This window comes from Egretta garzetta, unplaced genomic scaffold, assembly GCF_000687185.1.
Source record: "Egretta garzetta isolate BGI_Z169 unplaced genomic scaffold, ASM68718v1 scaffold81, whole genome shotgun sequence".
Taxonomy (NCBI): Eukaryota; Metazoa; Chordata; class Aves; order Pelecaniformes; family Ardeidae; genus Egretta; species Egretta garzetta.
Window position 1 is genome coordinate 7,906,090 of NW_009258671.1, and position 17,640 is coordinate 7,923,729.

Below are 17,640 nucleotides of genomic sequence, written 5' to 3' on the forward strand. Positions count from 1 at the left end.
CATGGTAAAAATTGATGCCATCTACAAGGAACCAGCAACAATGGGCAGATATTGTTAAGGGCTAGGATGGTTGGGCTTTCATAGTTTCTAGTCCTGAACTTCTGTCACTTTCAAAGTAATTCTAACATTTTGCAGATTATATTATGAATGTCCTCAGGGCTGAAGGACAAAACCAGCTTATCTTGAGAAGCCATAATGAACCAACTAAAAATGTCCATTACAGTAACTTGCAGTTGATTCAGTTCTGACTGGTAGAAAGCTAATTAATTGGAAAGGGGAAGTTTAACTTCTAGAGAGATCAGAACATGTAAGAAGCATGTGAAAATAAAAATGTAATTACCACTAAAAATCCTTCCAGAATATGCTGTTCTTGAAGCAAGAAGCAAGATCTTTATTTTAACTGGCAGTAAAATAAATGCCAGAGATCCAGGACGTAGACCAATGGTGAGAAAAGTGTGACAGAAGCAGGAGGTCCAGTAGCTGATAATACTTCAGGAATGGGGAAGGATTTTTTGTTTGTTTGTTTGTTTGTTTGTTTCTGATTTGCTGTAGGATGGGTATGGAGAGCTTTCTAGGAAAAAAAAAACCACAACAATAAAACCAGAAAAACTCTCTATGTACATTACAACATGCAGATGAAACCAACTTCTTTCTCAGAGGCAGCTGAGAGGTCCTTGGGAATAGCTCCAGGCAAGCAGTTCTGAGATGATGACAGTTTTCGGTCTGTGCATGTTAATGCACTCAGTGGAGCCACAGCTGGACAACAGCTGTGCTAATTGACTTAGACTAATAATTGGCTGCTAATTCTTACACAAGAAAAGTTTACAGGTACCTGTTCCAAATACTCATTTTCCCTGGATCTTACTATCTCTGTCTAAATAAGATGAATACTTTTTTCCTTGAACAATATGACACACTGGCAATTAAATCCTTGTTTATTTCAGATGTGAAAATAGGTGATCCTGATAAGCTTAAGCATTCATATCTAGCACAGAAAATTCAAATCAGGGCTTGTCATCTTAGATGCATCATCATCTTGACCTTCTGAACACCCTGCTTTCATCAGGATTGTTATTGTTTGAGCTTGACTTTTACCAGTGTGTACCTGGATACTTGATTTGAGTCTAATGTAGCAACACTCTATTCTCTTTTGTTAAAGTATATGACCAACAGAAACAAGATATTTGTACAGTCGCACTGACAAAATAATTGAAAGAATGAGTAAACTCTGAAAAGGTCCACAAGCCAGAAGGCAGGAATTAGCGGAAGCTAGGAAAAAACCCTTTTTAGTACTTAAAATGGTTTAATTACTGAACGCTCACATGCATGTGGCTTGGGTTGACTCAAGTAAAGATTTGGGTTTGTCAAGTAAAGGAAAACATAAGAGTATAATTTTTAAACTGAAGTGTGAAAGTGCCCATGTACAATTTGCCTAAATTGTACTCTCATTGAATATTAAAACTTACTAACATTGTTAATTTACTAGAATAGTACAATTTAAAACTTGTTCACTTTTTCCTCCCAGTTTAGAGTAATCTTATCTCAGCAGGTCATGCATTTATTGAAGTGTCAATGTTAAACCAAAGTTCACAAAAAGAAGGGAGAGAAATCCTCTGGACTTTCTGTTTCCTAGCTTTGCTGAATTATAGCCCAGACTAATTTTTAGATAGCATTTCCAATAGAAATTGCAAATGTAAACTAAATTTCATTATCAAGAAACGTGTCTTTATTCAGAGGTCTATTATTTGGTACCTGTTAGTACATGGCCTAAGTACTTTTGTATGAACAATGTGTTTGCTAAGAACTGGACAAATGACAGAATTATTAGAGTGAAGAACAAAAGTAATAAGTAATTTAGCATACTTGTATTTGAAAGTATTTAAGAAAGTGTAAATACTTGACATTTTTCAAGCTCCAGAAGTTGATTTATCTCCTTTCCAGTCCCAAAAGAGACGAGCAAGAAAGTAATGTGTTAGGTCACATATATTTTTTCCAAACTGTAAAAAAACTGTAAGAAGAGCACATTTCTTTGTGTGAGCTAACAGAAGCCACCCACCTGTTACCACAATGATACATATTTAGGTGATGTGGCATTTTTAAGGAAGAGCAATAACTCCTAATTGCCCACAACTTATGCCTTACAAATTACATGTTCTGTAACACGTCCTGCATTACCAGAGGTGATTAGCTACCGAGAATTCTGTGCTAGCCTATGGCTTAGGTAAGATGTTGAAATCACAGGGTGTTTTGAATAAAAGATGCACTGAAGAGCTCTGAAGTTGTACACTTGTAGACTGATATCCTTCAGTGTCCCAAAATTGCTTGCCTGTTAGCAAAATTTAGCTCATTTCAGTTAAAAGCTTCTAAAATGCTGAAGTGACTTTTATTTGTACCATCTCCCACTAGAGGGAGTGTGTGTATGTGTATTTGACAATCCAGGCATAAACTCATTAATGTGAGAGGATTTTTCTCCAATTTTACTATCAAAGTAAGTTGCAGCAAAATACACTTTTTTTAGATAAACACCTATTATTTTGCTTGACATTTCATTACAGGACAGGTATTTTGTGTGGTGGAAAAATAACAAAATTATTTCAGGCCATGTGTATAAATGTGTCGCTGAACCTTGGTTGAACACCTCAGCCTGTAAGTAATATATTCTGGCTGAAACTCAAGACCTAACTAGTGATGCTTGCTGCCTCAAATTTGGAAATCTGTTTTGTGCAACTCATTGAAAAACCTTATTATTCAGGATGTTTCCTAGAAGCTATCCAGCCCTTTTCAAGATAAAGCTGATGGCCCAGCACTTCAAGGGATACACTATCCACGCTTTGAAAATCTTGCTTGTCACTTACTACTTTATAGTTTGTGTCTACAGCCCCATTATTTTGTCTTTTGGCAGGGAGGAATACCTAAATAACACAAACATGTTGTTCTGTTGGCTGTGTAACATTTTCTCCCAAGTTAACAGTTCTTTTAGTGAGCTTTCTAATGCTGTGTGAAAGCTGTTTTTCAGCGGCTTTTAAAGCAGTGTTTTTCATATCTATGCAAATCACAAAACATTCAGATGGCAGTCAGTTATTTTTATTCAAATCAGACTCTCAGGCATGCACTGTATATGTTTGATCATACGAAATGAAATACATCTTATGTCTCCTGCTGCTTCAATTACAGTCTAATTTTGAGTTGCATCAGCACTTACATTTTTGTAATAGAAACTAAACCCTTCATAAACGTTCCTCCCATGCTGATTTTTGTACTTCTTTGTGATTTTTTTTTTTTTTTTTTTTTTTTTTTTAGCCATAAGTTTGGGAAAAAGATAACCTACTTGAACTATTTAAGTGACCTGAGAGAGCATCTCAAATATGACCAGCTAAATATCCCTCAAGAAGTCATCCGGTACGTGGCAAGTTTAAAATACCTTGTCTCACATTTTCTCAGGTAGAGTTACATCCTTTTCACTGTATTCCAAGCAGAATATAATCCTGTCTCTTCAATGATTAAAAGTCTAATTTACCTATTTGTGCTTGGTTGGATTTAATTCTGAAAGCTGCATTGCCATCAAAGACATGCTGAAGCACATCAGGTGTTTAGAGAAGAGAACACTATATAGTTTTCTACAGATTTGGAACATCTCCATCTCAGTTGTGGAACATTTTCTTAGTATAATTGCAGGTTCTCTATAAGTGTTAGCAAAACCAATCCATATGTCATTACTGCTTATGAGTATCACGTAATGTTCGTGAGCAAAAATGTAATCCTGACCTCTTTGCTTGCATATTGTAACAGATTAAGTGACTTTCTTTTGCTAAGAGCATTCCCAGTCAGCAAAGTGTTGATTGATTTTAAACTTTATGGATACGTCTATTGTTAGTGGATCCATTACTTTTATATCGTGTGTGTATGTGTGTTAGGGAGGAGTATTGGAGAGGGGGTGGGAGAGGAGAAGAAAAAGAAATGCATAGGGCTGGAGTTGTCAAGTGCCAGTATTAGTGTCAATAACAGTCTTTTCGACACAGCGCTGTACATGGAAATGCTTTGATGTACTGACAGGAAGTGATTTTATGTCACTGCTGAATGAAAGTAACTGGAAGCTTTGATTATGACTGTTATTGATGCCTGGTGGGTTTTTACACACCTTTTGTGTAAATATGGAATAGCAGAAAATACCTTACAGCTCTAAGGTTATAAATTGGATTGCATGGTTGCCAAAGAAAGGGGAGTTGTATTTTGAGTAGCAAATAGGTTTGAATTTTGCTGTTAAATTATAGTGCGTTCCTATTTTTTGGACACATTTATTACTATACTCCATTGGCTGAAGCAAAAGAGCTCTTCTATGTCTTGCTTAAGTATTCTACAACAAATACTACTTAAAAATTTCCCTAATGCTTAAATTAAATTAAAGTTCTGTAAGACCTGCAGCATATACATTGTCAGGAAATCAACATCATAAGCAATAGTGGAAACTATTCATATATATAGTTTGTCAGCCACGGTGCACAGGAACTCAATGATTTCTTGATTTTTGCAGACATGATGAAAATCTTCGGAGGAAACAGAAGGGAAAACTGCCACCTGTGGTTAAGGTTCCTCCACCACGGCCACCTCTACCTACCCAGCAATTTGGAGTCAGCCTGCAATAGTAAGCCATGAGATTTCTAAAATATGATATTTCTGTACCCTGCAGCCTTCTGTAATGTGCAGATTCACTGGACAGAACTGCAGATATTTTGTTTATTTTATGTGTAGTTTCTCATTCTCTTTGAAAGCCGCAAAACTATGAAGCTAGACAGTAAGTTTTATGAATTCAGGACAGGTCTCACACTCCCAGTCACTGGCCTGGTCTTCATGTTTACAATGTCTTTGTGGTAGTGCTAGCATGACTGCACGACTTTTCTCCCAGTGGACAGAAATTTGCCCATATATGACAGAGCCCCAAGCTAATCTGTTGCTGATGGATGCTGGCAGTATGAAAGTGTTTTGGAGATATTTAGATGGTGGATAGCAAAGCCAAAACAAAGCTTTAGGCTCCAAAATGGCTACATAAAGCTAAAATGGATGCTTGAGCCTTTATATATTGTTGTTTTGTTACTCACATATTGTTCTGATCAGAGTTTTATGAAATGAATAAAATCACTCTCTTCCAGAAATGCCCTGACAGCTGTTTACATAGATTACAGCACTGTATGTGGTATAAAAAATGATTTACTTTACGCAAGGAATGGGATGGCAATAGTACTTACAAGATTCAATTTTGGTAAAAAACAACAAAAAAACCCACAAAACCTTCTAGCTTCCTACCCGCAGTCATTTCTGTCAGAGCGCTATGGAAAACTGTTTTTCTATGGCATCCTCAAAAACAGCTGAAGAATATTGTTCACATTCAGCAAAGGCAATTTAGGCTGTCTGATACATGGAATTTGTTGAATCTCCTCCCACCCCTAGTCTACTTTTCTGGTTCTAATGATTCAGCTGTAAATGAGGAATAAAATATAATTTTCTTCTGGTTAAATATTAAGCATTAGTTCTCTCTGGAAGGCCTGAAATTAGAACAATCAATATCTATTGTGTAAGAGCTACCATGACATTAACTTTTATGATACCTCTTTAGAGTTCACCCTTAACACTTGAAACACGGCTAACTCACTTCCCTAATTCAAAGCATATCTTTTAGGTGGGCTCCACTGCATCATTAAGGAGGACAATGTTATATGCCGCTGCTGCAGTAGTAAACCAGGACTGTTTGCAGGCATCAGGGCACAGTGTCGCTTGCCTCCAGCCCAGCCTGAACTTCTCATGGGGTTATGTGATCAAACAGCATGTTGTGTGCCGCTTTTACCATCTGCTAGTCACATTTTATTTCTCTGACTGTGCTTGAACAGTAAACAGTGTCTTTCACTGGGCTGCACGTGGTGAGGGTGTGGTGGCCGCCTTTCCTGGCTCTCCCGCTCTCCAGCTGCGTTACCAGCAGCAAACCATGTCCTTGCTGCATGCCTTAGCTTTCCCAAGTATAAAAAGGGTGGCTACTTATAAAGAGCTTTTCTGTGGAAGATCTGTGGGTGGAAAAACACCGAGCGAGGCATTACTAATCACTTTTGACCCAGAGAGTTCCAGCGCTGGCGATGGAGTCACTGACGAATGGATGCCCTCTGTGTGTGGGTGCAGTTCATGGCCCTTGGGTGTCTGAAATGGACGTACATGGGGATATTCATTCCATTTGCCCATTCTTGTCCAAATTCCCTCTTGCAGAATAGATGGTGCTGCATCACTGCATAAAAATCAAAAATAAACGAATCCCCTATGACCTCTAAATGATAAATAGAGGACTTAATTTAGACTGTGTTTGTGAGGTAAAAAAAAAAAAAGGTAAAGTTAGTTACCAGAGGAGAGGGATTTATATGTGTGGAGAGCTTCTAAAATCTGAACAAAAAAAAAAATCAACAGTCTTGATTAATTAATTGCTTTTGCTAATTCCCCCTCCTTTTATGATCTCTGTAGACTGTAATGGCAAAATGGCAGTGACCTCCCACCTTCTAGCAGAGAAGCAAGTTTGAAGTTGTCTCCTGGGTGAGGCTCTTCCATTTTTCTGAAGACAGCTACAGGGAGACCCTGATTTTATTTTGTATAGGTTTATGGGAATATGTGTGCTGTGTATTTCATTACAGTTAGTAAAAATTGTATTGTCAGAGATGCTGCTGAGAGAAAGCTACTGTCATTAAAGGACTGTTTCGCTGTGGAGTCTTTTTCTTTAGTTTAAGAAAAGAAACAGTAAGGCCTGTAGGCCTGAGGTTTTGTCAGATTCAGTACTTCTGTGATGATGATTTTTATTCAGTCAGTAAAATGTTGGTGAATGGGATTTATCCAAAGCCCTCCTAGGTGGCCTGATTTTGATAGGATGTTTGATAATGGTATCCCAATGACTTCTGGCTGTGGAAGGTGGTAAAGCCATACCCTTTTGAATGTGCCTCCCTAAAAGTAGCGCTATGCTGCATCTAGTAACACTTCCTCATTTAACTCTTTTCTCAATTTACATTGGTTAATACATTTCCTTTCCAGAGCTAGAAATAAAACCTAGAAGAGCAAAAAGTGACTAAATCTTGGTTCAAAATACCTCACTTCTGTCCAATGGGTGGTGGTGGATGAAAACCTGTTTTGTTAGGACAGCAAAACAAAGCTGAAAGAAGTTTCCATCTAGACACTGATAAATGACTGTCTGGAGCCAGTGCCTCGTCTTGGAGGAATCTGTTAACTCACAAAGACATTTTTAGTTTTGTGGAGTCGGATTTTCAAAATGACATAAGGCGTCCAGGCATTTAAAAATCATGGAAGGTCTGTGAGAGCTCAGAATATAATTCTTTGAAATGTAGTCTATACTGAAGTGGGTTTAATTTATGAGCGAGCTGAAGGGCTTATTATCAGGTTAGTTAAAAAATTTTCTGTCTTACGTTAACCCTATCAACTCATGATCCAAAATCTGAACTTAAAATTGCTGCATTTGATGTCTTTAACCCCTCAGTGTCACCCTCAACTCTTTGTTGGGAGGAAAAAACAAACACACCAAGCTGACTTCATCTTTAGCGTCTACCTAGCTTTATTTACCTTTACTTGTCTGGGATTTAGATGTGTACTTTATGTTAGGCACGGATGTGAAATGGAAAAACTTCCTCATTGTGAGCTCCTACGAGGACTCAACAATTTGGTCTTCGCAGCTATCGCTTGAATCTAGTACCAAGTTGTCCTGAAGTTTCCACTAAAACCACATTCATTCAAACAAGAATAAATGAGCTTAGTAAGGGCAGTTAAATCATCCAAAGCTGGCTTATAGGATGTCTTTAGAATAAAGTGGGGGGACCAAAAAAAATGAGCTGTCTCTCTATTTAATTCTTTATGCCTACATGTACAGAGCAGATTTGCCCCGTTTACTGAATTACAGTCTTCCCATAGCATTTCTGATCCCCACCCTGGATTGCTCGATTGCCAAATTGCACCTTTAAAGGTTTGAACTCATGTTAAGAAATATGTGATTTTCTTGACAATATAAAATAACACAACTGGAACTAATGTTCATCTTCATGGGGATATCGGACAGAACAGTCCTCCTGAGGAGGTTTTGTCCACACTTAATTTTTCAGTTATAATTTAATGGGAATACATGCTCAGGTTTGACAGGAACTTAGGAATGCGTAGCACAGAGCGGGTGGAATAGTTTGCATGTTTAATGTTTATTATGTCCTTCTCTAATTTGCTAATCCAAGCTTCTTATGTGCAGATAGAGTGAGGAGAGTAACAACTGTAATGAGCTAGTTTAAAGTTTTATCAAGCCTCACGTCATGTCTCCAATAGAGGGCAATAGGAGATGTTAGCAGGGAACAGTGTTAGAACAGGGCAAGCGTACGGCGATACTTCCTCGGGTATAATGTCCCAGCTTGTAGTGATCAGAGACTGACAGAGGAGGGTACTGTGGAAATTACTTTCTGTTACTCACCAGTAGCTATCGCTTTTCTAAATCCAGACATTTCAAAGAATGTTCCTGTATTGTGTAGATATAGCAAGACTATTTTTCTGTTCTTTCAGCAATGCCACCTTCACACACAAAATGTAGAGCATCAGGACTTAGGTATTCAGAATATATCCTTGCTGGTTTGCACTGCATATCAGGGTGAAAAATGGGATTTTTATTCTAAAAGCCAATAGTAAAGATTCTACGTTTAAAAAGGTGAGGAAAAATTTGGGGGACCCTCTGCTTATGTTGATCAAATAAGTACAGTTAAAATGCACAAATGAAGCTTCCTAAATCTGCAGCATAGTAAAGGAACTAATAATTGACTATATGGGCCAAGCAGCATCATCGTCCTCTGCTGTACGTTCAGCAAGCTCCTATAAACCCCTGTTGCTGCACCCGATTGCCTCTGCAATCAAGGAAGGCTACAGCTGAGCTCCAGCACAGGGCACAGAGTTGACCTTGACTAGCTATTGACATTGTTCTGTTTTCTCTGATTGGTTTTAATATCTAAAATTACGTATCTTCTGTGGGAAGAGTGGAAATGTTTTGGTTTTCTATCTATTGCCATGGTTTTCTATCTATTTCTATCTATTGGGAGAGGGGACAGAGAAAATGCACGGAATTGCCATGACTGTACAGCTTTTGCTTGTTGAATTGTTACCATAAACATTTCAGGGTGCTTTCCTTTTGGTCATAATCTTTCTGCTTGTGCATGCTGTGCATGCATGACCAGGGAGGAAGAATGCATTCTAAACCAAATCTCAGCATGTCTCAGCAGGGAAAAAATGAAAAGGAGAGGAAAAGCAGAGAGAGAGAAAGATTATCAGCCAAGAATACTTAATGACACTTCAGGACAACGTGTAAAGGCCTTTCGTGATAACTGTCCACTGTCTAGAAATGAGTCATTGGGTATATAACGTGCTACATTAACTAATCATATATCCTATAGCGAGGAGTACTCATTCTCTCTGGCTACTGTGTTTACCAGGATAGATCCCTCTTGAATCTGACATGTTGCTGCAATATGATTCAGATCTGTGAATCAGTTACAGAAAACTATACTGTGCACTGAAATGCTCTGTTATGCTCGTCTCTTAAGCAGAAAGACTAAAAGAGATCTCTCATTTCAAATTGCCCGTAGTAGTGCCTGATCTCCAATGTCAGTCTGCACTGTCCATCATCAAGCGCAGCTGCTCATCACGCCATCCTGAACAAGGCAAGAAAAATGCAGATTACTTGACAGGATCCACAAAGAGAGGATAGAGGTGTAATTTCATTGACCTCTGAGCCCGTCTGATTTACATTAGCTGAAGTAATGCCCCTATTATTTTCTGTCACCTTAGGTCCAGTAAACTGAACGCTGTGTCCCACATTGTGAAATGCTATGAAAATATGCATCCCAGCTTTCACCAGTGCCGCAAAACCAGAACAATCCTTTGCATGTGGCTTTCAGTGAATATCCTACTCTATTTTAAAATACCATTTATCTTGAGGACCTCTCTCATTGTACTGGGAACGAAAACTTTCCTTCAAGGGAAACAGGAATCCTGTAGAAAATGGTAGAAGTGCAGAAACTGTATCTTTTTTTCCTAGAAAAAGAAAAATGATATGTAGGCTTTATTATTACAAATTATAGCCCAGTTATTTGTCTCACCTCTCTGACAGATAAACTAGTACTCAGCAGGAGCAAGTGCTGTAAATAATCAGTTTGCTATTTATACACTGAAATGGGAAACACATTTATGGGTAACAATAATAATTAGAAAACATTTATAAAAAGCTGCTGGGTTGCTATTTGGTGCCTCTGGAGTGAGCAGCTGTAAGAAAGCAAAACCAATCAGTGCAACTTCAGAGAGACTGAGAATGGGTTCCATGAGCTTAAATTGTCAATAATAAAGATGTAACAGCTTCCAAGCAAATTAAAGTCTTGATGATGTTCCTATTTAAGTGAATTAGGCTTTCGACTAATTTTAATAGAAGTTGCCCTACATGTTTAGGGTATTGATCTGAATCGATGAGGCAAAATTATTTGACATGCAAGGAGCATGTTATAACTCCCCTATTAGAAAAACTAAAATAAATGTGGGGGTTTTTTCCTCTTACCTTGATTTGCTGCATTATTTCCTTGCTGGTATTCCAAACATTGACCTTGGTACTGACCTCATCTCCCAGCCTCTTTTCTTGTTTAGTCCCTTACTGGGGGATATCATTTCACTGGGGATTTCAACTCCGCGTGCTGTGCAAAGAACCCCTAGAACTTCCTTCCTTGTGTGGTTTATTAGCAAGGCTAATATATTAATGGGGCTGCACAGTCACTGCCTGTTTTGTTCTATGTTGTTGCAGCAGGGTTGTTATACAACACAGATCTGCTGGGAGAGAAAATAATTCACATAGAGAAGCTGCCTTTCAGAGCAGGTTCATGTGTTCTGTGTTTGCGTGGCCCTGTTCCCTTTGCTGTGGCCAACTTTTTGCAGGGGCTGGTATGAGAGCTCATGGTATTGAAGCAAAGTTACTTCCTATTTTTCTTCTCCAGGGTCTAGGTGGAAGGCAGGGGGAAGGGGAGAACAACCTGGGTCTTGGAGCTGGCCTGAGAGCATGGCACCACTCCCACATGGCTGTAACACTAACACTGACGTTCCGCTCTACGGTGTCACCAGCATGCGTGAAACTACTGTAAGATTGTTGAAACTGGAAGGAGCAGGAGAGATTAGGACTGATGGGATACATAGCATGAAAGGGGCTGAGAGGGTTTTGCTGCTAGAAGAGAGGTTTTTGGAGGTACCTGATTGTCACTGTGGGTAAGAAGAGGATGCTGCTCTGAGGAGTAGTCATAAACTTGGTCCTGGTAGCATTTCAAGCCATGGCCTTCTCTAGTCAGTGAGGTTTTTTCATAAAGCACTTACGGCCTCTGGTTTAGCTCTCATAAGATGTCTGTGATAATGAGGAAGATTGAGGTTGGACTTGGTCTTACAAGTCGGGTCATAAATCTTTCCTCTGGCCATTATCATGTTGTTATGATACTGCAGAGAACAATTATTCCAGCAAGTCCAGTACTGTTTCATACTGAAATTAATGGTGCCTTGCCAGTGTGTAAGGACAAGAAGTTGTATCATTTCATCTAAAGATCATACTTTCAAGCAGCAGCAAATGATGGGAATTACTAATGTATAAAAGATTATACTTCAGGGTTGTCTAAATGAAACTCGTTCCTTGCTGTTAGCCTTTCTTTCTGCAAGTGTGTTGCATACACTGTAGAATTTATTTGGTCAAATGTCTAAAATTATCATGTTATGAACACAGTTCCTGAAACTTGCCTATATATTTTTATCAAAATTATTATGTCTGTTTACATCAAGGAAAATTCCCTTTTCCTAAACAGTTCCTGTTAGATATGGATACAGCAGTGTCCACAAAGTAGTAGTAACCCACACATAGAGCAGTACTGAATTTTATACACTTCAGATTCTGGTATGGATACTTTGTTGAAAAAGAGCAGGAAAAAATTGTTGAATGGATTGATTTTTAGGTAGGTTCACAGAAGAGCTATGGGCTCATGTCAACCGAATTTGACAGAGAAGTGGAGCGCTCACGAATACTACAAGCTTTTAAAAATCATTGGCTGGAAGGAGAAGAACTGTAGCAGGAATTCAGTTTTCTGTTGTCTTTGGTCTGCTGGTTGCACCAGTTAGTGTTTAGGTGGTGATTAATTATGAGCTACTCCTTACCTTTTGAGGAAATACAAGGTAAAGAGGGGAGGAAATGAAAATGCTATGTAAGGGAAGTGAGATTATAGAAGACATAAAGAAATTATCTCGGATTGCTGTGATGAGGAGACAGGTAGGCCATAGCATATAAATCCATAGCAGATCAACTTCATTAGTTCTGCAGCTGAAGGAACAATTTATCTCCTTTCAAACAGCAGAGTGGTCTAGGTATTTGAAATAGTAGAAGTAGCTCTGGGAGCTGGATTAACAAGTTTGTTGCAATCATGTAATAAATTGTATTGTTTTGTATAGCACTAGGGGAAGTGGCACACAAAATATGAAAGAGGAAGAATAGGAAAGAGGAAGAGTGGGACTGGGTGGGCAACAAAACTGTAACTGGAAGAAATGGCACTGGTGGCTCAGCATCATGTCCCTGGAGTGATGTGTGAGATCAAAATGTTTGATGGCTGAATGACGGAACAGAGTGAAGTATATTCCCCTGTCAGTTTACGAGTAAGAGAGGCGAAATGACAGGGTGATCCAGTACCTAAGTCAGGATCCCACTCTGAGTCTTCCCGTCGGAGGAACACCCCCACCGCCCCCATATGTGAACCTGGGGGTGACCAACCACCCTAAGATTGGAGGTCCAAAATTAACCAGCCTACATATCCTCTTCTAACTCCCTTCATAGACATAGGGAAAACAAATACGAGGAGGAGTGGAAAAGTCGACAATTTCCCTACTCCTCCATGATTTTAAAGTAGTTTTTATGTGTAGTTTAAACACAAAATGTAATACTGGATTGGTCATTCCATGCAACAATGTTACAGAAGTTGTATCAAATACAGTCCAGTTATTATGAGTTGTTTTATATTCATAAAGTAGTAAGCTAGGCTAGACAAAAAGAGAAGAAATCACTGTACTTGGAAAAGAAAAATACTCTAAGAATCATTCTCCTCTGCAGGTGCAACCTCAGCTAGCAGCACTAGGTTAAGGCTATATTACGCGCAGTATAAACATCTTGCATTTTCTGTGGATGAGCTGCAGCATTTGCAGCCTTTCATGATGTAGTCATAGATCTCTGTGCTGGTGCTTTATAGAGTTTGTCAGTAAAGCTGGTCACCTTTTAAATATCAAGTATGAAATTGTACACATAAATATATATTAAGTCTACTTAAGAATCTGATATTGGTCCTGTATTTTGTTATGATTACTATAAAAATGTAGCAGAATACTCAGCAGATACTGACTGTCTCTTTTGTTATAATTTTTAAACTGCCAGAGACTTTTTCTTTTAAATAAGGAAGATAATTGCAGAATTTTCCGTGCTGTCTAGATCAAGAAAATGCTATGTTCGATTTTTTGCCTCAACTGTTCACTTATGAAAGAGAAAGAAATCTCATTTCATGGGAATCATTCAAAGCATTAATAATCTCACAGCATCACTTTGCCTTCAGAATAAATAGTACAGCATCCTTTTAATTATACACACACTGTGGCTTAAAAAGAGACAAATGACAAAGAAAAATCTGCACAATAAAAGGCTCCTAAACTTGCAGCATCCCTTGATCAAGACTTACTATGAAGAATTTGCTGCAAACTCCTTCCTCACCTGGCTCTAAGCTGCTTTGAAACCCATTCCACTAGTGGTGTCCAACCAGATCCCATCAGAGCCACCACCACTGCCTTCACTGCATCAGGGTTAAATGCAGCCCTGCTGGGGCATGCCAAGCGAGGGGAACAAAACTAGAGCAAAACCAATCTTGTGTAGGGGCAAAGTTAGCCTGGAACATCATTTTGCTGCTCTGTCCTTGACTCCTCTTCAGTACAGTACACAGCACTTATTTATTACTCGGTGCCATTGCCGTTACATGGCTTTTCTAACAAGAATGAAGTGTTTCCAAAGGGCTCTTTGAATAGAAGTCCAGGTCTTGTTTCAGTGGCTCGTTCAGCGCCTGTTAGAGTTGTGGATGACTCTTTTGTTTGGTGCAGGCTCCTTAATTTGTGGAATTTAGCATATGCTCTCAGATATATCTCAGGTTTTCCCCAAGAACTGTTGTCTTCGTTTTGACTCTTTGTCTATAAATGCCATTTAATGGCTGTTACTTTTTTTTTTTCCCCCTAACAGTATCAAGGACAAAAATAAAGGCGAACTAATCCCCCCAGTAATGAAGGAAACTGTATCCTACCTAAAAAGAAAAGGTGAGTTTTATGTCAAAAAGAGGATGTGTCTTTTCAGAAGAAGGATATTAGTATGAAACTATATAATGCTCGATGCCTGATTCAGCATAGTTTACAGCTACATGGGATATGCTTATACCCTGAAATCTTGAGTGGCAATTGGGCACTGCCTTGAGAACTTTGATGGATAGGGAATACTTATCATCAGATTATTGTCCCACTGTGAAAAGAACCCAAAAACCTTTTGCCCATAGGATTAATTAGGGAACAGCAAATGAGAGAAGCTGTCTTGAAATACACACCATGAACCCATATCATACTGTTGGTTTTAAGAGTCAGTAAAAATCAATGAGAAGTTCTATTTTTATAGAACCAGTAGCCATAAAGACTCATGGAAAAACATGTTTTGCAGGAGTAAGCCTGAAGTCCTCCCTTCACAAAATATTTTTACTGGCATTTACAGACCATTTGACTGCAGTTCATATCTATAGTTACTTTACATAGAGATACAGATTACAAAGACCCTTATTTAAAATGGGAGCATCTAAATCTGAGTTCCCTATATCCCCTTCATGTACAGGGCAAAGAGAGGGTAGACTTCGAACCGCTGGCTCTACCACTGAGCAACCCAGTGCATACCTGACCAACATAAAGGACCAAATATCAGGTGCTGCCTGTAGGGTAAGTGCACTGTATTCCCTACATGGGGACAAAGGTGCATGCAGGGAGAAAGTTAGAGATAAGGCTGCAGTCTTGAAATTTCTTTTCCCACTGTAATGTGATTTTATGTTTTGATCCCTGGTTTTTAAGGCAATCATAGCAACATTTCCATAGCCCGTTGTGCTCCAAGACCTCAGAGTTTCACAAATGTTTGCTAAATCTTACAGAACTAAATCTATAGCCTAGGTACATTTGTCTTACAGGTGACAGAACAGGAACAGAGCATAACACAGTTATCTGACTGGCACAGCATTACACAGTGGTAGAACTGGGAATGGTTCCTAAGATCCCTGAAAGAAGGGTGTGAATTTTTAATAGGTGTGTCAAGTGAAGAAAATCAAAATGTGTTTGGTTCAGTTATTTTAAAAAAAAAAAAAAAAAGGGAAACATTGCTGGCATTTAATATGCCATTAAATTTGGTTAATGTTTGAACAAATTTTAAGGATCAGCATGGTTTTTGTTAAGACAAAAACCAGACTCAGATCTCTATGTTGCTGTTAAATGAGTTTTATCTGAGATTTTTCCTCATTTAAAGAGCTATTTGTATTGACAGCACACAAATAATATAAAATACAAATTTTGTGTAGATTATATTCTTCTGTAGACAGGCTCACCCAAAACCTATATCCCACAATATTCCCAATTCTTAATTTGCATCCTTGAGTTGTCATTCTGAACAAGGTAAATTTCACTTTCAGTATTCAAGTAGTATGCATCATTGATCTCTGTTCATTTTAACTGTTGCCACTAGGGTTTGGTCTGAGCTTGAGTTTATTTGAACCCTAAGTGAGAAATCTCAAACTTTTTAAAAACATGTACTGAACAGGCTTCACATTTGTGAAAACAAAGGGAGGAGCGGGCAGGAAAAACATTGCTTCTCAGCTTTATTGCTGACTCTCAAGAGAAATCTTGGCTTTATTTAAATCAGTGCAAGATCACTCTGGTTTAAATGAGGACAGACTAGATACCTAGTGTCATGCCCTCATTGCCACACTATACTCCTTTGTATTTTAGCTTACCCCATGGCAGATAAGAACGCTAAATAACTGCCCATTTTGGTTTTGTTTGGGTTTCATACCTTGAGTGAAGCTGATTAATGATATGCATAGGAGAATGAGAGAGAGAGATCCGCTGCAGTGGATACCGGCTTACAGTTTGCAAGCAGTGGAGCATAGCGTCTATAGGGATGCTTGTGTACAGAACAGCTAGCTCCTCACCTCTTGAAATTGCTGATTTATCTTCAAAATACCTGCAGCAGCCACAGCCAAGTACTGGAGTGGGGCCAGTTCTGCTGTTAAAGGTATCTACTGATCTGCAGTAGATGAAGAGTTCCTAATAGACTTTATTGAAGGTCTCTTGCTCCAAATTCAGGATTTCCACTCAAGCCCATAAAGCTGTTTGGATGTGCTGTTTCCAGACTGGTGCTAATGATGAAAACTTTGCAGGTGTAGCTTGTATCAAATATTATGGTTGGATACAGGGAATGTAAACAGTTCACTGCTAAGAATGTTGAAGGCAAGTGACTGGCAGCTTGAAACAATCCCTGTAATTATAATTGTAAGTGGATAATTAGAGCTTGTGTAGTGTATCAGTGCATGCCCCATCTGCAGATGAAAGCCAGACTTTTTCGTGTTTTAAATTGTTATGAAACAATCATCCTTACATATATTTAGCTTATCTTAATAGGCAAATACCTCTTCCTCAGTAATCACAGGAGTCGAGAGCTAAAATGAGGATGAATGTGTGCTAACATCATTACATCTCACAGCTGTTATTATTTAGAAATTGAGGGAAAATTTAGTCACTAAAATGTTAACTGATTTAAACTTTCGGCTGTGCTTGGGAGGATGGCTTTGCATATCTGGCACTTTCTGGACCTGTTTAAAGATTTTAAAGAAATAGGAGGTTTATGGCCATCATTATATTGTGCTGGTGACCAGTAACTAGTAATTCTTGCACTGATCTGACATAAAACCTCCTCCATGTCTTGTTTTTGTTCTTTCTGGGTTTTTTGTCTTATCACTATTGCACTAGTCCCATACTTTTCCCTCTCACCAATTGCTGAGTCTAGCTCAGATACCCAGAGTTTTCTGAAGCAGCAATGCCAACTGCTCAGTACAGGGGAAAAAAAGCAAGTTTTAGCTCTCATGGTTATGACAAAAGAAAGGGTTGGCTCCACCTTGTCGTTGCAGAATTGCTCCTAGATGAAACGTTTGTTCTTCTGAAAGCAGTAATCATCCTTGGGTTTTCTCCAAACCTCATCCTTTTTTTTTTTGGCTAAAACCTCATCTGTTCAGTGTGGTATCAGCACAGTTTGGAAAGAATAGTCTCTGAGGAAACGGGATGATACTTGTGAACAAAGCCCTTGTCCGACTTTATGCATCTGTGCTGGTCAGTGGCACGGCAGTGCTGGTCAGTGGCACGGCAGTGCTGGCCACTGATACGTAGTCCAGCCATGCACTTGCTAGCCGGACTATTTCATTTTTTCCCCATATCTCTGTCCTGTGCCCCAGGAAGGAAAGGCATGGGCTC

At 38.8% G+C, this 17,640-nt stretch overlaps 1 protein-coding gene across 1 annotated transcript in view; it reads left to right on the forward strand.

The window, feature by feature from the left end:
- ARHGAP8 (Rho GTPase activating protein 8) overlaps window positions 1-17,640 on the forward strand; it is a 57,133-nt gene that overhangs the window by 20,923 nt on the left and 18,570 nt on the right. Inside the window, exons 6-8 of the mRNA XM_035888536.1 lie at window positions 3,301-3,399; window positions 4,532-4,642; window positions 14,336-14,409. Coding sequence (XP_035744429.1) covers window positions 3,301-3,399; window positions 4,532-4,642; window positions 14,336-14,409 — 284 coding nt within the window. The remainder of the gene's footprint in view (window positions 1-3,300; window positions 3,400-4,531; window positions 4,643-14,335; window positions 14,410-17,640) is intronic.